The following is a 26,617-nucleotide window of genomic DNA, read 5'->3' on the forward strand; positions in this document are numbered from 1 at the left end:
CTTCAAAAAAGAGTAATCCAGTATGAAAGGAATTTCTCAGCTTTAGAAAACAATGTCCCAACCAGATAAATTAATATAAACTTACACCTAGATATATCTTATGAAGCAATAAAAATAAGATCTTTGGAAGAAAGCTTCCAAAGAGAAAAGATGTGACCATTAGACAGACAACAGATTTTTGAAGTGTAGTATTAGAAGACAATGGACTAAAATCTTTAAATGACAAGAGAGCATATCAGTTGGCCGGAAATTACACATCCACCTGAACAATCACTCAGAAATAATGGTGAAGTTAAAATCATTTGAAGCTGATACAAGAAATTACTAAAGGGTACATGTCAGGAAGAATAAAATGAAATGAAACAAAAGGAATGTGAATATAAGAATGGTGAACCAAGACATTAAGATACCATTGACTTTTTAGAATAATACTTAATAATGATTAATTTGAGTAGTTTAAAATGAAATGTAAAAAATATACCAGACAGAAACATATAAGACTGGAATGGTCTTCCAGAGTCTTGTATTAATTACTTTTAGACTGTTAGACATAATGACCAAAGGAATATGGGTAAAATGTTTACTTTTCAAATAGGGCTCTCTCAGCACAAAACAGTTAGCTCCTAGATAAAATACTTACTAATGAATTGTGCATTTATAGGAAATAATAGAAATGTCTTCTAACCCTACTCCAATAAATATAAAGCCATGTACATTAGCTGAAACCAGAATGGGAAGCAGAAGCAAGCAAGCATGAAAGCCAAGGTATACCCATTACTTCTGCAGGAAGGGACCATGAACCCAAGATTTTTGTATTAAGCTGAGAACCCTACAAGAAGCTAGAACATCTGAAACAAAGCTTCCCCAAGTTAAGTTTTCTGAATTTATCAAAAGTCAACCAAATATGGATTTACAGTCAGAAATCAAACATACGAGGAAATAAACCATCATAAGTGAGAATCAAAAGAAACAATATATAATCAACTCAAATGCAGAAAAAGTACTTAATAAAATTCAGCACCTACTCATATTTTTAGCAAGTAAAGAATAAAAATGGACTTTCCTAGCATACATAGACTTTGAGAACTGAACTATACATACGGCAGATCATAGGTCAAGTTCCAAACTGGCCACTACATGGTGCACACAGGGTCAAATCTGAAGAGCACTGCAGAGTCTTTGAAAACGGAAACGGATGTTGGAACTACAATGCACAGAAGGCCAATCAGGACTTGTGGCTTAGACACAACCAGGTTGATAGCCTGCTAAAAGAAGAATATCAAAAATTCTCTGCAGGATTTAAGAGTCAGGTGTCATAATATTGAAAATGTCCATTACTTGGCATACAAAGAACCTGGAAGAATCTTAAATTGTAAGGAAGACTATCAGCAAATGCCATCATCTCCTAGATGAACAAGATAAGATACTGGAATTATATGACAAGGACTTTAAAGGAGCTATTACTGCAATGTTCTGACTAACAAGTAAGGGTAGATTCTCTTGAAATGAATGGAAAGATAGAAACTCTCAGGAAAAAAAATAGATATAAAGAGAACAAAATAGAAATTCTATAGCTGAGAAATACAGTTAACAGAAAAAAAACCTCACTGGATGGATTCAATAGGAGAACAGAGGTAAGAAGTTACTCAACTTAAAGATAGTTCAATGGAGAGCATCCAGTCTGAAGAATAGAGATCAGAAAAATTAAGTCTCAGGGACTGGAGAAACAGTACCCAAAGATTTAACATTGTGTCATGCGAGTCATAGAACAGAAAAAAAGTATGTTGCAGAAAAAATAGTTTTTGAAATAATGACTGAAATGTTCCCAAGTTCAGTGAAACCTACAGATTCAGAAAACTTGGCAAATCTTAAACAGGATAAAACACAAAGAAACCTCTGCCCAGACATACCATAATCACATAGCTATGAAATAAACACATATTGTGAGCAACCACTTATATGACATACCACTTATAAGGGAATGCTGTGAAAGACTCTAGATTTCTCACCAAAACTGCAGGTTAGAAGAAATGAATAGCATTTTTAAAGTGCTGAAAGAAAAGAACTGTTAATCCAGAATTCTGTGTCTTGAAAAATAACCCTAGGAAATGGAGTTGAACTAAGTATTCTCAGATAAAAGAAAACTAAGAGAAATCATTAACAGTAGAGTTGCTCTAAAATAACTACTAAGTTATTAAGACCAAAAGAAACTTGGAATAGCAAGATTTGGGCAAATAGACCGTTCTTCTGTGAATAGTTTGATAGTTGAAATGTATTTGACAGTTGAAAAATGACACTGATGGGGCTTTCAGTGTATGCAGAGGTAATATATAAGACAACTTACAAGATAAATGGGATAAGGTAGGGATTTAATATGGTAGTAAGGTTTCTAAGGTTCACTTCAAGTGGTAATACATTGACTAAGTAGACTTGTCATCTGTATTGTAACACCAGAGCAACTACTAAAGAAACTATACGAAGAGATTTAGTCAAATACACAATAGGTAAATTAAAATAGAGTTTTTAAAACTCTTAACTCAAATGCAGAAGAATTTTTTAAAAAAGCAAATAATAAAATGTTAGTTCCACCAGTATCAATAATTATATTAAGAGAGCATGGGACTTCCCTGGTGCGCCAGTGGTTAAGACTCTGCACTTTCCAACCTAAATGTCCATCAACAGAGGAATGGATAAGAGAAGATATGGTCCATATACACAATGGAATATTACTCAGCCATAAAAGGAACAAAATAGTGCCATTTGCAGAGACATAGATAGACCTAGACTCTGCCATACAGAGTGAGGTGAGTCAGAAAGAGAAAAACATTGTATAATATTGTTTATATTTGGAATCTAGGAAAATGGTACAGGTGAACTTATTTGCAAAGCAGAAATAGTGACACAGATGTAGAGAAAAAATTTACAGATACCAAGATGGGTGAATGGGATGAATTGGGAGATTGGGATCGACATATATACACTATTGTGTATAAAATAGATAAATTAATGAGAACCTGCTGTATGTAGCACAGGGGACTCAACTTAATGCTCTGTGGTGACCTAAACAGAAAGGACATTTAAAAAGAGGGGATATATATGTATGTATAACTGATTCACTTTGCTGTACAGCAGAAATTAATACAACACTGTAAAGCAACTACACTCTATAATAAAAACCAATGTTAAAAAAGACTGCACTTCCACTACAGGAGGCATGGGTTCCATCCATGAGCAGGGAGGTTCCACATGCCCTGTGGTGTGGCCAAAAAAAAAAAAAAGAGCACATGACTTAAACTCACTAGTTAAAAGAGATTATAAAACTGTATACCAGTATTCCTTGTGAATACAGACACAAAAATCTTCAACAAAATACTAGTAAATCAAATTAACAAATAGAAGGTATTATATACCATACTTGAGTAGGATTTATTCCAAGAATGGAAAATTGGTTTAACATCTGAAAGTCAATTAATGTAATAAATCATATTTGTAGGATAAAACCAAAAAACGTATAGTCATCTCAACAGACACAAAAAGCATTTGATGAAATCGGGGTTAAAGGGCTTCCCCAATGACTTAGCACTAAGGAATCTGCCTGCCAATTCAGGAGATACAAGAGACACAGGTTCGATCCTTGGGTCGGGAAGATTTCCTGGAGGAGGGAATGACAACCTACTCTAGTGTTCTTGCCTAGAGAATCCCAGGGAGAGAAGAGCCTGGCAGGCTGCAGTCCAAAGAGGCACACACAGCTGAATGACCAGGCACACACGCAGTGCCCTTTAATGATAAAAATCCTCATCAGACAAGTAGATGGGAATTTCCTCAACTTGATGATAAGTATCTACAAAAGCCTGTAGCTGACATATTTAATGGAGAAAGATTGAATATTTTCTCCTCCTAAGAGCAGGCACAAGACAAGGCTGTGAATATCTCATTACTTCTACTCTCAGGCAGTTAAGAAAATTAAATAAAAAGCATACTGGAAAGGAAGAAATAAAAGTTTGCAGATGACAGTGATTACGTATATAGAAAATCCCAAAGGATCCACTAAAGTAGAAATAATAAGTTCAGCAGGATTGCAGGATACAAAATGAATTGTATTTCTCTACATTAGCAATAAACAATCCAGAAATGAAATTAAGAAAACAGTCCTACTCATAACAACATAAACTGTATAAAATACTTGAAATTAAATTTATAAATCCAAATTATATATCAGATCAGCCAAAAAGTTTGTTTGGGTTTTTTCCATATGGAAAAGCCTAAATGAACTTTTTGACCAGTCAAGTAAATTTAACAGATGTATATAATATTAATACTTGCATATTGAAAACTATAACACTTCATTGAGAGGAATTTTAAAAAATCTTACCTGAAGAGACATTACATGTTCATCAACTGGAAGACTGAATATTGTTAAATAACCCAGTTAAAACATGAGGAAAAGACTAGAATATCCAGAGAAGAAACACAAATGGCCAATAAGCATGTAAAAAATTGTTTAGCATGATTTGTCATTCAGTTCAGTGCAGTCGCTCAGTCGTGTCTGACTCTTTGCGACCCCATGAATTGCAGCACGCCAGGCCTCCCTGTACATCACAAACTCTCAGAGTTCACTCAGACTCACGTCCATCGAGTCAGTGATGCCATCCAGCCATCTCATCCTCTGGCATCCCCTTCTCCTTCTGCCCCATCATTAGGTAAATGCAAATCAAAGTAATGAGATACCACTTCAAACCTAGTAGGATGCTTAAAAAATCCCAAACAAAGCATAACATATGTTGGTAAGGGGGACAGTGTCTGTGGAAACAAGCTGGCAGTTCTTCAAAATACTGAACATATTTACCTTATAAACCACTACTACTATTGCTATACATATAACCAAGAGAAATAACATAATGAAAACAAAAATAAAGTGGATGTATTAGTATCATACAAAATAGACTTCAGAGCAAAAAAATTTATCAGAGATAAAGAGAAAATCAGTTCACCAAGAAGATATAACAACCTTAAATATGTATGCACTTAACAACAGAGCTTCAGAATACATGTATCAAAAACTTACAGAACTGAAAAGCAATATAAATCCACAGTTATAGTTGAAAATTTGTGTACATCTATCTTAGTATCCAACAGAAGTTACAGCAGAAAATAAGCAAGATTATAGAACTGAACAATACCATCAACCAGTTGGATCTAATTGGCATTGTTAGAACACTTCACCTACGTGCACAAAGAATATCCACCAAGAAAGACCACGTCCTGGATCATAACAAACCTTAACAAATTAAGAAAAATTGAAATTACACAGAGTTCTTTACTCATACTTGAATTAGACTAAAGCCAATAAAGGAAAGATAACAGGAAATCTCCATACAGAAATTAACACACTTAGAAATAATCTGTGGACCAAACAGAAAATCTTAAGGGAAATTAGAAAACATTGAACTTAATGAAAGATAAAAATACAAAATACCAAACTCTGTAGGAAATAACAAATCAGTAGGAAATAGACGGAAATTTACCTTATTAAAAACACTTTATAGGAAGGAAGGTCTCAAATCAACGGTCTCAGCTTTCACTTTAAGAAACTGGGGGAAAAACAAAATAAGCTTAAAACAAGCAGGAGAAACAAAATAATAGAGATTAAGAGCAGAAATCAGGGAATTCCCTGGCAGTCTGTTGCTTAGGACTCCATGCTTCCACTGCTGGAGGGTTCAGTTCCTGGTTGGGGAACTAACATCCTGCAAGACAAAGTGGCGCACGTGGGGGTGTGGGAGAGCAGAAACCTGTGAACTTAAAGAGAAAACAAATAGAGATAATATAACTGAAAGGTGGTTCTTTGCGGGGGTAGGGGGTGTGGAATCAGTAAAATTGATAATCTTGTAGCAAGATGGCTGGATGGTGACTATAAAGGGAAGAAGTCACAGGGACAAACCTTGGCAACCTTGTCATTTATTCTGGTAGGGAACCATTTTGCACACGAGTGATTTGATCTCACTGACATTTTAAAAAGATGACTGGTTGTTGTGTGGAGAGCAGGCTGTAGCAAGGAGAACCTGCTAGAGGCTGTTGTTCGGTCAGGAGGAGCTGGTGGCATGGACTTGGGGAACTATAGTGGAGGTGATGAGGATGGGTAAGATTCTGAATATATTTTCAAGATAGAGACAATGAGATTTGTTTATGAATTGGATAAAGGTTGTGAGAAAGAGGACAACTCCAAAATTTTTGAAAAGTAGAGTTGATATTTACTGACATGGGTAAGACTGCCAGGGGTAGGATATCTGATACTAGATTTGGAGGTATTAAGTTTGAGGTGCCTATTGAATGGAAGCATTCAATAGACAATTGGATATGTGAGTTTCGAGTTCAGGAGAGAAGCTGAGAAAATACCATTTTGAGGGGTCATCAGTGTACACAAGGTATTCAAGCCTTTGGGACAGATGAGCTCATTGGAAAGAATGTAGATGGAGAAGTCCAAAAGACGGCTCTTTAAGATGCTCCAAGGTTGAATAAGGAGGATGAGGAAGAATGTAAGACAATGGCAAATAGTATCTCAAAATATAGTAAAAATAAAGTAATATATGCGGGAATGATAAATAACAATTTAGATAATGGCACTCATTGAGAGGGAAAAGGGAAAGGAATTGGTGGTGACATTTTGGTATATATGTAACTTAATTCCTGTTAAAATGAGGTATCTGAAGCAAACATGGCAAAATGGCAATCAGTTGATTCCTGGTATATGGTACATAGGTGTTTTACCTTCTATCCTTTTTTTTGCTGAGCTGGGTCTTGCACAACTTTTCTCTCGTTGAGGTGAGCTGCTCTTGAGCTACTCTCTAGCTGTGGCGTGCAGGCTTCTCATTGTGGTGGCTTCTCTCGTTGCTGAGCACGGGCTGTAGGGTGCACGCGCTCAGGAGTTGTAGTTCTCTGGCTCTAGAGCACAGGCTTAGTAGTTGTGGCACAGACATAATTGCTGCACAGCGTGTGGGATCTTCAAGGAACCAGGGATTGAACAGTGGCTCCTGCATTGGCCAGCAGATTCTTTACCACTGAGCCACCAGGGAAGCCCTTCTGTACTTTCTGTGCTCAAAATCTTTCGTAACTTAAAACTGAAAAAGATGGGCACAGCATTCCACCTCTTCAGGCAAGGTTGGCTGCTTAGGACCATGCAGGCAGTTTGTTAAATGTATTCTCGAGCTCTGTCCTGACCAGCTCACTCAAATCATCAGAGGCGCCATTTGGGAGCCTGGATTCAATAAGCCTCTCCAGATGATTCTGGTACATAGCAGGTTTGGGAAGCACAGTGGCGGTTCTGCAGATGGCTAACACAGAGTTCACAGGACCGCCACGTCCTTTGTTCTCCACTGTGGAACTTCTGGTAGTGTACTCTACACTTGTAGTTCTTGCTGGGAAGACTGTCCAGGTTAAGGGGACCAAGCTGGGAAAGGATCTTCAACATGTGATAAGAGAACATCTGAAGGATCTGAAGTTATCTGGCCGCCAATGAAGAACACCTGAAGCAGTTGTCAGATACTGCAAAGCTAGGGCATGGATATAGGATTAGGGTATAAAGTTTAACTTTCTCTGGTTTCACTGGGTGGAATTAGCTTTGAATCTAAACAAGGATGAGCTCTAGCCATCCAATAATTGAATAGTTTGCTTTGTGAAATTGTGGATGCCTTATTCTTATAAATAGAAGCTGTTAGTAATGTTAGAGAATTCCTGAATGGACTGGAATTTTAGCATAGGTAACATGAAAGATCTCTTTTAATGCTAAGGGTTATTTTGTTTTTCTTTGTGATTCTTTTTTGTTACTGTTTTTGCACAAGTAGTTAAGGTTTTCTAATTTTTCTCCAACAAACGTGGAATTCTTGAGTAAAAATTTCTTTTTTCTTTTCTTCTCAGAAACAAATAATGCTCCTTCCATCCCCAGCTGTGTTTTGGAAGACCTTTCTTTTCAGCAAGGCATCTTTTTCCATTCCCTTATTTTTGCCTTATTTTTGTGGAGTCAAGTATACTTCTTGTTAAAATAATGAATTTTATTTATCACAAGGTACTCTGTTTTTATAGTATTTTTTTTATAATTTCCATCAAAGTTAGGAAAATGGACTCTATCCCCCTAATTTATACACACATATATACATTTTTTTACACATGGTTTATCACCAGATATCGACTGTAGTGCCCTGTGTTATGCAGTAGGGTATTGTTTATCCATTCTAAATATTACCAGTTTGAATTCACTAACCCCAAACTCCCAGTTCATCCCCTTCCACCTTGGCAACCACCAGTCTTAGAGTAGTATTTTTAATCTTCTTGTTTCTTTCTGAGAACTATAGGTTTCTCTTCCTTTATAGAGTTGAAGGTTGAAAAATAAGTTTAATCTATTGATTGATCACTGCACCATGCAGCATGTAGGATCTTAGTTCCCAGACCAGGAATCAAACCCGTGCCCTCTGCAGTGGAAGTGTGGGTTCTTGACCATTGGGCCGCCAGGAAAGTCCCCAATTTGATCTTTTTAAATAAAGGTAACTGACACTGTTTAGAAAATGAATAGCACCTTGTACTCACAGTGGAGCCACCTCTCCTATAAAGAGACCTTTTCTACCTCTGCAAGGGCCTTGTTGTTGGAAAGGCACTCTGTGGGTCTTTGTTCGTTGTCTCTTTTCAGGTCATCATAAACTAAAATGTAACCAGCCTGCTAAACAACGTCTTGTTGTTTAGTCACTAAGTCATGTCTGCTTCTTTGCAGCCCCATGAACTGCAGCACACACCAGGCTTTCTTGTCTTTCACTATCCCTAGCTTGAGATAAAAAAATAGTATGTGCTAAACAAATGATTCCTTGACACCACAGTTGAGGTGTTTACTGCTGCTGCTAAGTCGCTTCAGTCGTGTCCAACTCTAGGTGTCTCCTAGATCACTGTATTTTTAACCTGAAATTGAAAGAGGTTTAGTAATTTCTTTTTGTAAAGTTGTCCTCATTACCAACATTAATAATTGAGTTCTATTTTTCACAGAAAGATTTTGAAAGACCTATCTTCTGAAGATATACGGGGCAGAAAAGGAGACGGAGAAAACCCTGGAGTCTCTGCTGTCACTTCTATGTCTGTTCCAACTCCCATCTATCAGACCAGCACCGGACAGTACAGTACGTACCGGAGGCATTTCCCACCTGACAGACACAGAAAATAACCTTCCTGGGTGAAGAAGCTGGTATAGACTGTCATGCTTTAATAGTGATGAGTATTAAAGGATAATAAGTAACATTTTGAGCCAGAAATAATGCAGAGTTCTTTTTTAGCATTATCTCATTTATTCCCTACAACAATTTTGTAAGGTGGGCGGTTACCAATTTATGAGGGAACTGAGGTTAGAGAGTTAGACAATTACTATCCCTAAAGTCACACAGCTTGCTAGTGATACATAGCTTACATACTTATTTTGGGGGTAAGTCTGTGAGTTTTGACAGATGGAGTTGCCTAAGCACCACCACAATCAAGATACTTCATCACCCCCAAGAAATTCATTTGCGTTGTCCCATCTGTAAATAACCTCTCCCTTCTCTCATAAGCCCTGTTCTTTAAGTCTAATTGGCTCTTGCCACAAAACAGCTGTCCTATTCTAACCACCTCTCACCATCTCTACCACCTGGGTTTATACTGTCATCTGAACTACTGCAGTATCCGATTAGTTATCTTGCTTCCCATTCTTGCTCTGATAGTTTTCAATATTGCAGCCAAAGCAGTTTCTTTTAAATGTCTATTAGATTATGCCACTTTAGCTCAAAATCTTCCAGTGGCTTTCTGACACATTTAGAATAAGTCCTACACGTCCTGCATTCAGGATCTGGCTTTGCCTACTCTGGTCTCATCTCCTGCCACTTGATGCCATTTGGCCACACAGACTTTCTTGCTGCTGCTTAAACACATGAAGCTCATTTCTGCCTCAGGATCTTTGGAGGTGTCATCCCTACCACCTGCACGTTCTTGACCCAGATCCTCACATGGCTTACATCCTCACTCTTGCTCTGCTTAAGTGTCACCTCCTCAGAGAGACCACTGTGGCTAAAATATATTGCTCCACCCTTTATTTTCTTAGGTACTTTTCCAATATAATTACATGTAAATGCTTTAAAGTATATTTGTTTAATTATAGAATATATATAATTATAGATTAGCTTATTTGATTTATGAATATAGTTCCTTGAGGGAGAGAACTTTGTCTTGTTCACAACTATAACCTTGGCATATTGGGTCTGGCACATAGTAGGCTTTCAGTAAAATGTGTTATGAACATGTAGTTTAAGAATATATATAGAATATTTTTGAGAACACAAACTGGGAAAAGTGGTTGCAAGGAAGGAAACTTAGGAGCAGAGCTTAGAAGCAGTTGGGAGGTTCACTTTTCATTTTAAACAAAACTGAATTTTTTTAATCATACATGTATTATTATTTCCAAAAATATTTACGACAGCGTATTAGCAAAAGTTATGATACATGGTTTACTATTATGAAAACTATATAGAAACTTAGGCCAGTATTTCATATGTTACAATCCAAGTACAGAACAGTACATGTTGTATTAAGGGCAGTTTGATGCAGCAGAACTTCCTTGGTGATGCAGATGTTCTATATCTGCATTGTTCAGTACAGTAGCTCCTAAGCTGTGTGACTACTGAGCACCTGGTGAGACTGAGGAACTGAATTTTTTATTTTAATTAATTTAAATAGCCATATGTGGCCCATGGCCACTATACTGAATAGTACAGATAGAGAGTAAATTCAACCAGGTAAATACATATGTTAATCAAGTACAGGAAGATATATTGCAAAAATGAAAACACTTCTGTATTAATGTATACATTTGCATAAATCAGAGGACGTGTATCTATAATGTGTGTGAATAGATACATGCATCGGGTCTTAGTTGTGGTGCACGGACTCCCTAGTTGTGGCCACGGGCTCAGTCGTTGCAGCACACAGGCCTGGTTGTTCTGCAGCATGTGGGATCCTAGTTCCCCGACAGGGGATGAACGAATGCAAGGTACCTCTGTCTGCTGCATTGCAAGGCAGTTCTTAACCACTGGACCGTCATGGAAGTCCCTGTATTTTGATATTATATATCAGTCTATATGAGCATAGGGAGATGCCAGGAAGGATGTGCACCAAAAATAATGGTTACCTCAAGAGGGTGGTAGGAAATGGCAAGTGGAATAAATAGGGATAATGGGCCTTTTACTTTTTTTTTAATATATTTTATTTTTTATTTATCGGCTCACTGGGTCTTCATTGCCGCGTGCAGCCTTTCTCTAGCTGTGGAAAGCAGGGGCTGCCCTCTGGTTGTAGTGCATAGTCTTCTGACTGTGGCAGCTTCTCTTATTATGGAGCATGGGCTCTGGGGCAGGCCGGCGCAGTTGCCCTGTGGCTTATGGGATCTTCCCAGACCAGGGATCGAACCTGTGTCCCCTGCCTTGCAAGGCAGATTCTTAACCACTGGACCACCAGGGAAGGCCAGACTTTTCCTTTTTATATATATTTATGTATGTATGTATGTCGGAGAAGGCGATGGCACCCCACTCCAGTACTCTTGCCTGGAAAATCGCGTGGACAGAGGAGCCCAGTAGGTTGCAGTCCATGGGGTCACGAAGAGTCGGACAGGACTGAGCTACTTCACTTTCACTTTTCACCTTCATGCGTTGGAGAAGGAAATGGCAACCCACTCCCGTGTTCTTGCCTGGAGAATCCCAGGGACAGGGGGGCCTGGTGGGCTGCCGTCTGTGGGGTCGCACAGAGTCGGACACGACTGAAGCGACTTAGCAGCAGCAGCAGCATGTGTGTATGTAGTGTCTGTTACAGGGAAAGAGATGAAAGTAAGTGCTACTGTAAATTTAAAACAAATCTCTACATCTAAAAAACTTGAATGTCTTTTCTTCTGAAGTCATTTTATAAATTATGTGGGAGTATTTGTGGTGTGGCAGTAGGGAAAGGCTGAGGATAACTAGAAACAGTGTCACCACTGGAGAGTGGAGCTGAGAAAGCCTGTGAAGATTTATTTTTTCATTACGTAACCTTTTATCCTTTCTGAATTCCATAGGCACACTTACCTAGTCAAAAAATTTTAAGATAAAATCTTTCTAATGCTTTTAAATAAAAATTACAGACTGTGTTACTCTTTCCTTCTACTTACTTTTGCTTTAAAAGTTAGTTGTCAGTGGTATCCCCTTCTCATGCCCCAGAACTGCTGTGACAACATTAACAATTAGCATGTAGTGCTCCATAGAGCCCCAAATGACCAGTTATTGTATAATTTAAGACTAAATTTAAGATTAGTGCAAACTTTTATCTGAAATACAAAATTTTATCAAGAAATGCCAAATTTTCCTTCTTTTACATGGAGCTCAACAAAAGTAACCAACAGTCATCAAGTGAAATTGCATTTAAACCTGTTTTAATAAAAAGCGATTGTTTTGTTTACCAGTCCTTTGTAGTAAGTATGTTGTATAGCCTTACATTAGCTATGTTTTCTCTTTGGTTAAAGTTGCCATTGCCCCAAATGGAGCCTTACAGCTGGCCAGTCCAGGCACAGATGGAGTACAGGGCCTTCAGACATTAACCATGACAAATTCAGGCAGTACTCAGCAAGGTACAACAATTCTCCAGTACGCACAGACTTCTGATGGACAACAAATACTTGTGCCCAGCAACCAGGTTGTTGTACAAAGTAAGTATGCTTAAGTATCTATGGAAAGCATCCAGAGTACTTTGAAAGATACGTATGAATTTTAACTCATTCTTTGGACCACACAGCTGCGTCAGGAGATATGCAGACATATCAGATCCGTACTACACCTTCAGCTACTTCACTACCACAGACTGTGGTGATGACATCTCCCGTGACCCTTACATCTCAGACATCCAAGACAGATGACCCCCAACTGAAAAGAGAAATAAGGTTGATGAAAAACAGGTAAGTAGTAAAATTATACTATCAGAATGGGTGATGCGTGTTTATAAATCTCAGAAAGATTTTAACTGAGATTATATGTTAGAAATGAGAAGAGTTTGTATCAGTTCTATTTTAATTGTTAATCTGTCTTGTATGTTTCTAGCAGCTCAGTGAGTCCCTTTGCACAGTCTCTTATTAATATGTGACCTAGAGCTCTTCCATTTCTGTTGTGTTCTTCAAATAGCACTCTTAAGAAAAACTTTTTAAACAGTATTGTTCTTGTTGGGTTGACAAAGTTAAGTGAAAATAATAATTTGCTGCTTGCTGTTTGTTGACTAGAGTAAGAATAGGGAAGAATTACTAGGTTTCTGCCATAATACCTAGTATACTTATGGATACAGAATAGTTCTTAAAAATGAATTTTGATCGTGAAAATGTAGTAGTCATTTAACCCCCAGAAACATTACCTTTCATTTACTATATATTTTAAACAACGCTGTTTGCATCTCATGTACATCTGGTATTAAAACTAATTCTTTGAGAAAAATAATCTAATGGATAGCTTTTTGCAGTGTGTTCAGGGGAGAAGAAAAAAGATACCAATAAACTATATTAGAAACAAAAAAGGGTAAATAGCTACAGATTACAACAAATTTTTAAAATTTTAATAAAGTTCTATTTTCAGATCCTCTTGAGTAAGAAAATCAGAATAAAAGGATAATTTTCTAGAGCAATAAAAATTACCATAAAGGAGCAGATGGATACACTTAGTTACTTCAAGATAAAATGTTTTACTAAAAATAAAAGGGAGCAATTATCACTGTAAATAAAATTGGAAACAAGGCAGAGACCATCTGTTGTTTTGGAGGTTCCAACAAATACAGTAAGACAAGTAAATGAAATAAGTCATGTAAATATTAGAAAAGAATCCTATTTCTTTGCTGATGATATGATTGTGTACCTAGGAAACCCAGAAGACTTGTTAAAAATTACTAGAGTGAGACTTCTCTTTCTGACAGTGTAACTTCAACTGCATAATATTTTTAAAAGCTTGATGAAATATAAAAACCATTCTTTTACATGATTGGATGAGCATACAGAAAGAGATCTGTTGAGGTTAGAAATGAACCAGAAGCACAGGACCATGATGTTAATAAGCACTGAAGCAGCTGCTATATATTCCTGGGGATAAGTTCAGATCTTTGTAATTGGCATAGCTTTTGTATGCAGAGGGGACCAGGGACAGAGCGTAGGGACTCCACCTTGGAGAACTGGACCAAAGATTTTCTTCCTTGAGGTCAAGACCCAAGAAGATCTACACCCATAAGCTGAGAATTGTAACTTAAAAAATGGGTATCGGGACTTCCCTGATAGTCTGGTGGCTAAGAATCTGCCTGCCACTGCAGGGGACACTGATTCAGTCCCCTGGTCCAGGAACTAAGATCCATATGCCACTAAGCCTGTGCGCCCTATAGCTGTCTTCTGCAACAAGAGAAACCGCCACAGTGAGAAGCCCACGTGCCACAACTAGAGAATAGCCCCGCGCACAGCAACAGAGGTCCAGTGCAGTCCAAAAAAATAGAGAAATAACGGGTGAGGGTTCATAGGGCCCCCGGTTGCTTGGAGAGAGCAACCTCAACACAGGCTCTAAAGAATTCCTACACATTGAATTCTAACAAATATAAGTTGAAAGATCAGAATACCCGAAGAATTAGGCCTCCGTTATATATGCCAAGCCCTTAGACCATTTTCACAAAAAATTATTTCCATTTTCTTAAGGAAACTGAGGCCTAGAGAAGTCTAGTTACTTGACCAAGATTACACTGCCCAGTAAGTGATAAGAGGTAGGATTTAAATTCATGGGTCCAGGTTTTAGGGTCCAGAGTCTTGAGGAATAATACCACACAGCCTTTTAGAAGCAAGAGTCAGCAGAAAGAGCAGACAACAGAATGAGTGTTGTGAAGTCTTCAGTTATCTAATAAGAGAGATGGAAAGAAGCATGTTTTTCATATTTAGAAAAGGATGTCATTGAAAATCATCAAAGATCAAGAGACTATAAAAATGATAAAAATTGGAGAAGAAAAGTAAAACTGCTATTTTAATTTTAACAAAGATACATTCATTTGCTTAGAATATCCAGGAGAATAATCTGCAAACTCTCTAGAAATGAAAAAGAACCAGTTCTCTTCAACACTATACTAGAAATCCTTGCCAGTTTAGTAAATCAGGAAAAAAGAGGGGATATTACAAGGATTTAAATGATTCTTCATTTAATAGCTGTTACTATTTTTTGTGTGATTGCCTGATTTAAAAAAAAAAATTTTGATTTAGAGAAGGATTACTGTAAGTAATGAATTTATAAGGTTACTAGATATAAAATCAGTTTCAAAGATCAACTGTCGTCTTCACATCAGCAATAAAGAGTTTGGTAAATAGTTATTTAAAAGATACTTATATTATCAATAAATGAAATATATGAGAATAAATCTAACAAAAGATGTCCAGGACGCTTATGGAAAATATTGTTTTTTAGAGACATTAAAGAAGATCTAATAAATAAATGGAGAAATATACAATGTCCACAGATACAGAAACTCAGTATTATAAAGATGACTATTTTTCCCCCCAATTGATCCATAGATTCAATGCAGTTCCAATCAAAACCCAAACAGGTTGTTTGAAGAACTTGACAAGTTGATATTAAAATTTATAAAAGAGTAAAAAAAAGGGTCAAGAGCAGCCAAAATATTCCAGACAAGAATAAGATGAGGAGATAATCAAATCTTGTTTAAACCGTGAATTAAAATAATGTGATACTGGCATCGAGGTAAACAAAATCACTAGTGAAATAGAGTAGAGAGCTCAGAAACACATCTGTGAATACATGAAACCTTGGTAGGGCAGATTATTGGGGGAAGGAGGGACTCCAATAAATGATGCTAGGATAGTTACTTTATGTGAAAAAATTTCAAATTTCTTCCTCACACCATAGCAGATGAATTAAAGAGTATGTGAAAGGTGAAATTTTAAAGAACTTTTAGGTTGAAAATATATAATCTCATAGTTTCAAGTGTAGGCAAGATTCCTTAAAATAACACACACATAAAAAATTAACATGAAAGATTGATGAATCTTCATTAAAATCAGTAACTTATTAAAAGAAAGTGAAAATATAAACTTCAAACCTATAGAAGATATTAGCAACATATCTGCCCCCCCAAAAAAAGATTTCTTTGAAAAAATATAAAGATCATCTGAATTAATAAGTACAACCCAACTGAAAAAAAGTTGAATATGTTTTTGAAATGATACACAACTCCACATCCAGAAGAAAATTAAATTGGACTCCTATTTAATACCACATACAGAAGTAATTACAGATGGATTAAAGCAAACTCTGAAAATTAAGCAATAAACTCTTGAAAATAAAATTTAGGAATATATAGTGCATGGTAGTTTTTAATCTAAGCCAAGAAAAAGACTAAAAAAGAGAATTTATCATATAAGAAATAAAAATATCAGAAATCAAGTGGTAGATTAGAAAATTATATAGAAACAGATAATGGGTTAGTATGTATAATTCATTGAGAGTTCTTAGGTTGTGTGTCTTTATAGTAATTTCTAAATGTAAAATAGGCAAAAAGTATGAATGAACAGGCAAATAAATAAGAGCAGACCCAGAGCAGACTGTTAAACTTTTGAAAATGTTCCGTTTCACTAGTAGTTAGGGAAGTGAAATTAACAATGAAATGCCTGCATGACAAAGAACTGTGTACCAATATAGAGACATCATTAAAATAGTATGTGTCAAAAAAAGCAAGTTGCAGATAATAATATCTTCAGTTTTTAGTTCAAAAAAAAATTCAAAATACTTTACTTGTTGTATATGTATATAAAACTTCAATGAAAATCCACAGAAATATTCTAACAGGACATGTACAAAACTGAGTATCAAAACATTGTTTATAATTAAAAATTGGAGTTTAGAGGACTTATATGTCCAAAGGTAACCAGAGGACCCACACATTTCACTTCTTGGTGTTCATCCAAGAGAAATGGGACATATGTTCTCAGAGACTGGCACAAGGACATGCGTAGCAGCTAAAACTAGTAAATGGCTCAACAGAATGGATAAACTGTATCCAGTTTATCCATGTATCCAAACATGATAAAATGTAATGATATCCATACAGTGGAGGATGGATAAACCTCAAAAATACACTGAGTGACAGGAGACCAGACACAAGAGTGCATTCTGGATAACTGTTGTCTGAAGGAAATTCTGTTACAGAATAGGAAAAACTTCATCTCCGGTGATAAGAGGGGACTTCTGGGGCAGTAAACATGTCTGACTCGATGGATGTGTGGGTTATATAGGTGCATGCATGCATTTGCCATAGCAAATTGAATTCTGCACTCACTGTATATAGATGATACCCTAATTTTGTTTTAATGAGGGGAGAAAAAGGATGACCAGGGAAAATTACTGAAGTGCATTTACCATTTAAAGAATGTGAACTTTTTTCTAACTTTTTTCACCTGGGCTTCCCAGGTGGTGCAAGTGGTAAAGGAGCTGCCTACCAATGCAGGTTAGATGTAATAGACATAATACGTGCCGGGTCGATTCCTGGGTCAGGAAGATCCCATGGAGAAGGGAATGGCAGTCCACTCCAATATTCTTGCCTGGAGAATTCCATGGACAGAGGAGCCTGGCGGGCTGCACTTCATAGAGTGGCAGAGTCAGACACTACTGAAGCAATTTAGCACACACACAGCACACATTTACCATTTAAAGAATTTGAACTTTTTTCTAACATTGGTTTTTAATGCTTATATTTAGAGAAGCTGCTCGAGAATGTCGCAGAAAGAAGAAAGAATATGTGAAATGCCTGGAAAATCGAGTCGCAGTTCTGGAAAATCAAAACAAAACTCTAATAGAAGAGTTAAAAACTTTGAAGGATCTTTATTCTAATAAAAGTGTTTGATTCTTAAGAAAGAAAATATTTTTGTGGACTTGCCTAAAAATTAGATGGATTTCTTTTTAGTGGAGTTTTATGAATTAAAAGGTCAAAAATGAAGCTTTTTATTTAGGTTTTTACAACTCAAAGAGAAATACCTTACATGAGAGATCTGGTGACAGAGGATAAAGTGGAAAAAGACCTTCAAGGAAGTTACTGGCACAACTGGAAGCTCTGTAAAAATTAAACATACTCAAGAAACATTTGAAATGAACTTTCACCAATTCAAATTTTCTAAATAACAATAGTTGCCAATATTCCAGAAATGGTAGATAAGATGAAATTTGGTAAATCAAATCTTTACAAATAAATCAGTTTACCGTTACAGGTTTGCATTTCTGTTTCCTAAAATTTATCTTTCTTCAATTGTGTGTGTGTGTTCTGTTTCTGCCAATAAATTCTACATTGCAAATAGAAAAGAAAAGCTAATACATAACTAAATATATAAATTATGTATCTTGATTATATATACTTGTTCCGTTGTCAGGTCTCAAATGGGTTTTTAAAAGTCTGTTCGTTGGACTCAGGAGGGGTTTTGAGACTAGGTTAACAATTTTTGAGGCCTTGTCCTAAAAGACATCTAAGGTACATGAATGGAGTATGGTGATTTTGTAACATTTTTTATCAGAAAGGAAAAAGAATTGTTTAAAAGTTTGATACTTTTAAATAGTTTTTTGGTTACTCTGGGAATGGTGATTTTCTACCAATATTTAATAAATTGTTTTTTGATTCTATATTCTGTATGCAGTTGAATATACCTTACTTACTCTGTTGTGCTTTAATAGAATGGAATGTTTACAGGCCCTTAAGATAGAGTATTTTGAAAACCTTCTGAAGATGCATACCAAAGTTTTCCAAGAGGATTTTATAATCAGTTTAATGTAAGGTTTATCAGATTCTAAATACAGTTACTAAGGCAATTTTATGTTAGAGACTATTTTGTAATGTAGTGAATGGTACATTTATAAGAAAAGTGACTGCCAATATATTTTTATAGCTAATCTTTATAAATTCTAAAGTTAAGTTTTTAATGATTATTTTAAATGTTTATATAGTTTGTTAGTAAAAAATATTTTGCATCTCAAAGTATCATTTTTATATTATGGGAAGCAAAGTTTCCAGATTGGCTAATATTTGAATTGTAAGTTTTGTATGCAGTTTATCCAAAGTCAAGAAATGCTGTCAGCACACCAGTGTTCAACCTCTGTATTCCAACTTGTACACACTTTGAAATTGTACTGCAAAACTATTGTGCGCTTCTTATACAATATGTATCATATTGTTGTGTATGAAATTAAAGGACATTTGATAAAATTAAGTTTGCTGAATATAAAATACATTGCTTGATATATGAATGACAAGCTTCCTGATAACCGTTTTGTTAATTATACTAACTATAGTGCATTCCTAGTTTTGAAATGATAAATTTACAAATCTGGGCTGCACAACCTATTTTAAGAAGGGGATATGTTTAAATGTTTTGCTTCAGTCAGAACCAATTATAATAAAGATAGCTAAATATTTTGTTCTACAAGTGTTTAGAACATGGTTAAGGGGCCTGTCATGTAGAAATTTTAATTGATAAATCTATTAATTCTAATAAAATTTTTCATTAACAGGGTCAGGGTCTTTTAGAATGGGGCTTTTTGTTGATCTTTTAAAATGGGACTTTTTTTTGTTGATTTGTCAGCAGTTTATGAAAAGAAAGAAAAGTCTGAACACCAGTGAAATTACTTCTATCACTATCCTAAAGCCTGAGTCTCAAAACAGTGGCCCATCAGGCTAAAGAATATTAGGGGTATGGGGTCAGTGGATTATATCAAGAGTGTTTTAAAAGTTAATTTATTGGGTGGATGTTGCATTTGGCTCCAGTAGCCTAGCTCTTAGCAACTGGACATAAACAAATACTGTAAACTCTCCACAACCTACACATCTCTGGTGTAGGGTCTTGCTCACTAGTTCACATTATGTAGTTAAGCTGTATGTAACAGGCATGGACAAGCCACTGAGGAGTCCATAAATGCATACCAATTTATGAGGCTTATGACACTTTAAAGGTGATTATACTACAAGCCTGAAATTAAGATTTCAAAAGTTTGAGAGACCAATGAAATTATTTCCTTAGTTCAATTTACTATTGAATTTATAAGTAAATTATCACTTACAGTTTGTTACATTGATGGAAATAACATTACTGCCCACAAATGCATCCTTGAGCATATAAGATTTAAAAAAAAAAAAAAAAATCCCTTTAATTTTATTCCTCTTCTGTGAAGAATGGACATGTGTTAAAGCTTCAGAAATCTTACCATATTTATTTTTTCATTCAGCAATTACTATTTTAAAGTTACTGTGTTTTTCTCCAGTTAAAACATATATTATGCCTTGGAATTATAAAGTTATAATTGCAATTCAGATTCCCAGATGCTGAAATGATACAAACTGAGTGAATTTGACTAAGTTAAAGGAAAAGTCATAGGTTATAGTGAAACAAAATGTCAAAGTATATCAGTCTAATTGCAGTAATTGTATTATTTACTATTACTCAAATTTGGTTTTTATTTTTTAATAAATACTGCCTTTTTTCCCCCAAAACTTTTCCCTATAAAGTAAGTAAAGGAACACTTAAATCAAGGTTGTAGAATTCAGAAGCCCACTCTAGGGAGTGTTTCGCAGAAGTATATTTTTTTGGCCATGCCATGCAGCATGCAAAATAGCATGTGGAATATTAGTTCCCTGACTAGGGACCAAAGCCACGACCCTTCAGTGGAAGGGTGGAATGTTAACCACTGGACCACCAGGGAAGTCCTTGGCAGAAATCTTTGAGAGTCAGTTGAAGGAGATGTAGGCCATTTGACTTTTTTTTTTTAAGGGATTTTGGTAACTCAGTCCCTTTTTATTCATGTACATTTCTTTACAGCAAACACAGGGATTAGAGACCAAGTCTTTGCCATTTCATGGTTGAGATCCTTTTCCTCAAAATTGATGGATATATGTGATACTTTGCTGCCTTCAATAAGTATATATGTTTTAACATATAAATATATATTTATTACAAAATTGAGTTACCTATATATATAACATGAACAGTTTTACCATTTCCTTAACATCTACTATTTATTGAGTAATTACTATGCATGTGTGTGTGTGTGAAATCGCTCAGTTGTGTCCGACTCTTTGCGACCCCGTGGACTGTAGCCCGCCAGGCTCCTCCGTCCATGCAATTCTCCAGGCAAGAATACTGGAGTGGGTTGCCATTTCCTTCTCCAGGAGATCTTCCCAACCCAAGGATTGAACCCGGGTCTCCCACATTGTAGGCAGACACTTTACCGTCTGAGCCACCAGCATAAGAAACTATTAAAGTAGACATTCATTCTGAAGATACTTATTGAAGGCCTTTTACATGCCAAGCATTACAGGAAGAGTGGCAGACAAGGCAGAGTTGTGTCTCGTATGGAACTTAGGTAAGTACCAGTCTCACAGGATGACATTAATATCTAACTAAGGTTATATGAGTATTAATAACTAGGGATCTGGGATTTAAACCTAACCTCTAACCATTCACTATAAAACAGCACATATACCCTTACCCCCAACAACACACACCTTTATTTTAAACTTGAAGGGGAGCCTGCATGCATCTTCTGCTTTTCTGTACCCCCGCCCCCCCAGGTCTAGGGCAGTCCTTACCCGGTTTAAAGGAGTGCTCTATTGTTGTGATAGTCACTATGTCGTGTCCGACTCTGCGACCCCCACGGACTGTGAAAGTCACTCAGTTGTGTTTGACTCTGCAACCCCATGGACTGTAGAGTCCATGGAATTCTCCAGCCCAGAATACTGGAGTGAGTAGCCTTTCCCTTCTCCAGCCTTTACCCTCCAACCCAGGGGTCGGAGCCAGGTCTACCCATGGATTCTTTACCAGCTGAGCCACAAGGTTCCTCTGTCCATGGGATTCTCCAGGCAAGAAGATGAGGGGGTTGCCATTTCCTTCTCCAGGGGATCTTCCTGACCCAGGGATCGAACCCTGGTCTCCCGCACTGCAGGCAGATTCTATAACTAATGTTATTCTACCTAGGGTTACTTGGTAAATAGGGTTTGGACCTCAGCTTGATCAACTCCAAAGTCTGTGGTCTTAATCTAGAGCGTACCTTCTTAACATGTGCTGGAAAGCCTGAAAAGCTTCACTGAATCTGTGCACTAGAATAGCACAGATTTTTAAAGTTCTATTTAAATGTGTCCACTAGATGGCAACCTCCGTTTTAAAAATCACAGAAGTTTTACAAACTTTAAAAATTACATAGAAAACTACACAAGTTAACATATCAAATCCTTGTACATGCACCATTCAGAATTAATAAATGTTAACATTTTGTTGCCTTCAGCTCATTTTCTGAATAGGAAAAAATGCACAGATAAACTCCTCATCTTTCTTTCCCTAGTCCAATTTCCCTCCCTGAAGGAAACCACTATCATGAATTCAGTATGGAACCAGTCCGTGTTTTTATGTTTACTATATGAACCCATAAATAACATGTCAGACTAGTATCTCTTAGAAGTTTATAAATGGTACTTTAATTCCTCAAATGAAAGATCAAGCAGACCAAAGAAAGTTTAGGATTTTAGCTATGATAAAGTAATAACTTTCTTTTGGAAAAAACCTGAATATGAGAGCAATTTTTTTTTTCTCAGCTGACAATTTTCAGAATTTACCATCATTTCTGAAAAAAATGCTTGCCAAGAAAAAAAATTTTTTTTAATTCATAAGATGTGCAAGAAAGCTTAGGCTTAGTTGATAAAACAGTAAACAAAAACAGACCTGCAATGAATTTTAAAAAGAAAAAGTTACATAATTTCTTTCCCCACTACCCACTGCCATCATAAATAAGCAATCAAATAAAATTTTGAGGAATTAACTGCTCAGTGAAGGATGCTAATTAAACATGAAACATGGTGTTTCACAAGCTCAGACTCCTTGCGGAAATGACAGAGGACATTGGAAGACCCGCTCTACTTTTCACTACATTATTTGCATGTTCTAAGAAATCTAGAAATCTATACCCACTAAAAAAATTCTCATTAATCCAAAAGAAACAGGCAGGACAAATTGCCTCCCCCCCAAAATTATAGAAATCTATGGATATTAGTAATCATAATAAATGTAAATGCACTGAGCATTTTAGTTAAAGACTGCCATGTTTGATTAGAAAACAAAATTCAGCTATATGTTGTTTATATCCCTAAAATATAAGGATACAGCAAGGTTGACAGCAATTATTAGCCAAAAGAAAGCACAAAGCATAAATAGCAGATCAGATCAGATCAGTCGCTCAGTCGTGTCCAACTCTTTGCGACCCCATGAATCGCAGCACGCCAAGCCTCCCTGTCCATCACCAACTCCCAGAGTTCACTCAGACTTCACGTCCATCGAGTCAGTGATGCTATCCAGCCATCTCATCCTCTGTCGTTCCCTTCTCCTCTTGCCCCCAGTCTCTCCCAGCATCAGAGTCTTTTCCAATGAGTCAACTCTTCGCATGAGGTGGCCAAAGTACTGGAGTTTCAGCTTTAGCATTATTCCTTCCAAAGAAATCCCAGGGCTGACAGCTATATTTATGTTGAACATAAAAAACTATGGCTTGGGACAAAATAGTCACTATAAAAAGATTTTAACTCACTTGGAAGATAAAAATACATCTAAACTTATATGCACCTAATAATACAGGGTCAAGATGTTAAGCAAAATGCAGAAATAAGAGAAAAAAATTCATAATCTTAGTAGAATTTAATATACCTCTCTCATAATTGATACAAAAAGCAGGAAAGTAATCAGTATAGCGGAGAAGGCAATGGCACCCCACTGCAGTACTCTTGCCTGGAGAATCCCAGGGACAGGGGAGCCTGGTGGGCTGCCGTCTATGGGGTTGCACAGAGTCGGACACGACTGAGGCGCCTTAGCAGCAGTAGTAGCAATCAGTATAGAGACTTGAACAATGAAAAAACTTGACCTAACATACTGAATTTCATCATCTGTAAGCCATCACTGATTATAAGACAAGCTATTAAGTACCACTAAGAAGGAAAGGCCATTGCCAGTTAACTATACCACGCCATTGATGGCCAGATGCATACTTGATTTCAGAGATGTTTCAATGTGGAAAACACATCTTTTAATCAACGAAATTTGATGTAGAAAATGCAACTGTAAATAACAAGTATTATTTATGAAAGTAGAACCATATAATATGGGCAATAAAGTAAGTCTCAACAAATTTTGAGGGCTTCCCTTGTGGCTCAGCTGGTAAAGAATCTGCCTGCAATGCAGGAGACCTGGGTTTGATCCCTGGGTTGGGAAGATCCCCTGGAGAAGGGAAAGGCTACCCACTCCAGTATTCTGGCCTGGAGAATCCCATGGACTGTATACTCCATGGGGTTGCAGAGAGTCAGACACAACTGAGTGACTTTCAACAAATTTTCAAAGAGTTGGTTTGATATGGACTATGTTCCATTGGTCTATATGTGTCTATCCTTTCAATAAAACCACTGTCTTGATTACTGTAGCTTTATAATAAGTCTTAAAATCAGGTGGTATGAATTCAAGTTTTTTTTCCCCAAAAAATTATTTTAGCCATTCCAGTTCCTTTGCCTTCTATGTGAATTTTAGAATCAGCTGGTTTGTATCTACAAGAGATCCTTCTAGGACTTTGGGGTTGTTAAAAATATATGTAGATTAACTGGGGAAGTACTGACAACTGAACAATATTGAGGCATCCAATCCATAAATACAATATATCTCCACTTAGTGTTTCTGATTTTTTTTTCTTCACTGTTTTGTACTTTTTGGCAGAGACCATGTACATATTCTGTTAGATTTGTACCTAATTACTTTTTCTTTTTTCTTATGGGTATTTTAAATGTTTAAATTGTTCTTGGCTAATATATGAAAAGAGAAATTTTGTCGTGGGATCATACTAAATGCACTTAGTAGTTCTGCTGCTGCTGCTGCTGCTAAGTTGCTTCAGTCATGTTCGACTCTTCGCAACCCCATGGACTGCAGCCTACCAGGCTCCTCCGTCCATGGGAGCTTCCAGGCAAGAGTATGGGGTGGGGTGCCATTGCCTTCTCCGTTAGTAGTTCTGATGCTGCTAAGTGGCTTCAGTCGTGTCCGACTCTGTGCAACCCCATAGACGGCAGCCCACCAGGCTCCCCCGTCCCTGGGATTCTCCAGGCAAGAATAATGGAGTGGGTTGCCATTTCCTTCTACAGGTTAGTAGTTCTAGGAGCTTTTAAAACAGATTTTCTTGGGGGATGGGAGGCGGTTTCTATCTAGACAGTGACATTTGTGAATAGAGACAGTTTTATATCTTTCTTTAAAGTATGTCTTTATCTTGCTTTATTGTACTGCCTAGGATTTTTTGTACAGTATTAAATAGCACTGGTAAGAGTGGACTTCTTTTTTTTCCTTTGGTCATGCTCTGTGGCTCGTGGAATCTTAGTTCCTGTCCCAGGGACTGAATCTGGGCCCCGGCCATGAAAGCACCCAGTCCTAACCATGGACCTCCAGGGAATTCCCACTAGTTAAGGGAATTCCCATACTGTTAAGTCCTAATGCAGTAATACAAGAAAAGGAGATAAAAGGTATACAGATTGAGAGGGAAGAAATAAAATTTTCTTTGCTCATAGATGATATGATAATCTATATAGAAAATCCAAAAGATTCTACAAAGGAACTCCTGTAATTAACAAGTGATTACAGCAGGGATGCAGGATACAAGATTCATATACAAAAGTCATTTGCTTTCAGATGTAACAGCAATGAATAACTGGAATTTTAAATTAAAAATATAATACTATTTACATTAACACCCCCCAAAATGAAATACTTAGGTATAAATCTAACAAAATAAGTACAAGATTTGTATGAGCAAAACTACAAAACTCTGACAAAAGAAATCAAATAAGAACTAAATAAATGGACAGGTATTCCATGTCAATGGATAGACAGTTAACACTGTCAGGATGGCAGTTCTTCCAAACTTGTTCTACAGGTTCAAAACAAGCCCAATCAAAACCTCAGCAAATTATTTTGTGGATATTAACTGACTCTAAAGGTTATACAGAGAGGATAAAAGACTCAGAATAGACAACACAGTATTGAAGGAAAAGAACGAAGTTGAAGAGCTGCCAGTACCTGACTTAAAGACATACCATAGAGCTACAGTAATCAAGATGATATTCACAAAAGGACAGACAGATAGGTCAATCGAATAGAACAGAGAGCCCAGAGACAGACTTCAATAGGTACAGTCAACTAATCTTCAGCAAAGGAGCAAAGGCAATAAAATGGAGCAAAGACAGAGTTTTTAATAAATGATGCTGGAATAGCTGGAGATCCACGTGAAGAAAAAGGTGAATCTAGATATAGACCTGTATCCTCCACAAGAATTACCTCAAAAATGGACCACAGACCTAAATGTAAAACACAAAAGTATAAAACTCTTAGAAGATAACATAGAAGAGGGCTTCCCTGGTGGTCCAAGGGCTAGGACCCCATGCTCCCAATTCAGGAGACCCAGGTTCAATCCCTGGTCAGGGAACTAGAACCCACATGCTGCAACTAAGACCCAGCAACAGTTAACTAAATAAATAACTA

General features: G+C 36.7%; 1 protein-coding gene across 5 annotated transcripts in view; it reads left to right on the forward strand.

The window, feature by feature from the left end:
* ATF1 (activating transcription factor 1) overlaps window positions 1-19,325 on the forward strand; it is a 64,350-nt gene extending 45,025 nt beyond the window's left edge. For all 5 annotated transcript variants that reach the window (XM_027542844.1, XM_027542846.1, XM_027542842.1 and 2 more), the window contains 4 exons: window positions 9,025-9,155; window positions 12,545-12,727; window positions 12,814-12,973; window positions 17,793-19,325. In XM_027542844.1, coding sequence (XP_027398645.1) covers window positions 9,025-9,155; window positions 12,545-12,727; window positions 12,814-12,973; window positions 17,793-17,937 — 619 coding nt within the window. In that variant the 3' untranslated portion in view covers window positions 17,938-19,325. The remainder of the gene's footprint in view (window positions 1-9,024; window positions 9,156-12,544; window positions 12,728-12,813; window positions 12,974-17,792) is intronic.
* Window positions 19,326-26,617: the final 7,292 nt, after the last annotated feature.

Source organism: Bos indicus x Bos taurus, chromosome 5 (genome assembly GCF_003369695.1).
Source record: "Bos indicus x Bos taurus breed Angus x Brahman F1 hybrid chromosome 5, Bos_hybrid_MaternalHap_v2.0, whole genome shotgun sequence".
NCBI lineage: Eukaryota > Metazoa > Chordata > Mammalia > Artiodactyla > Bovidae > Bos > Bos indicus x Bos taurus.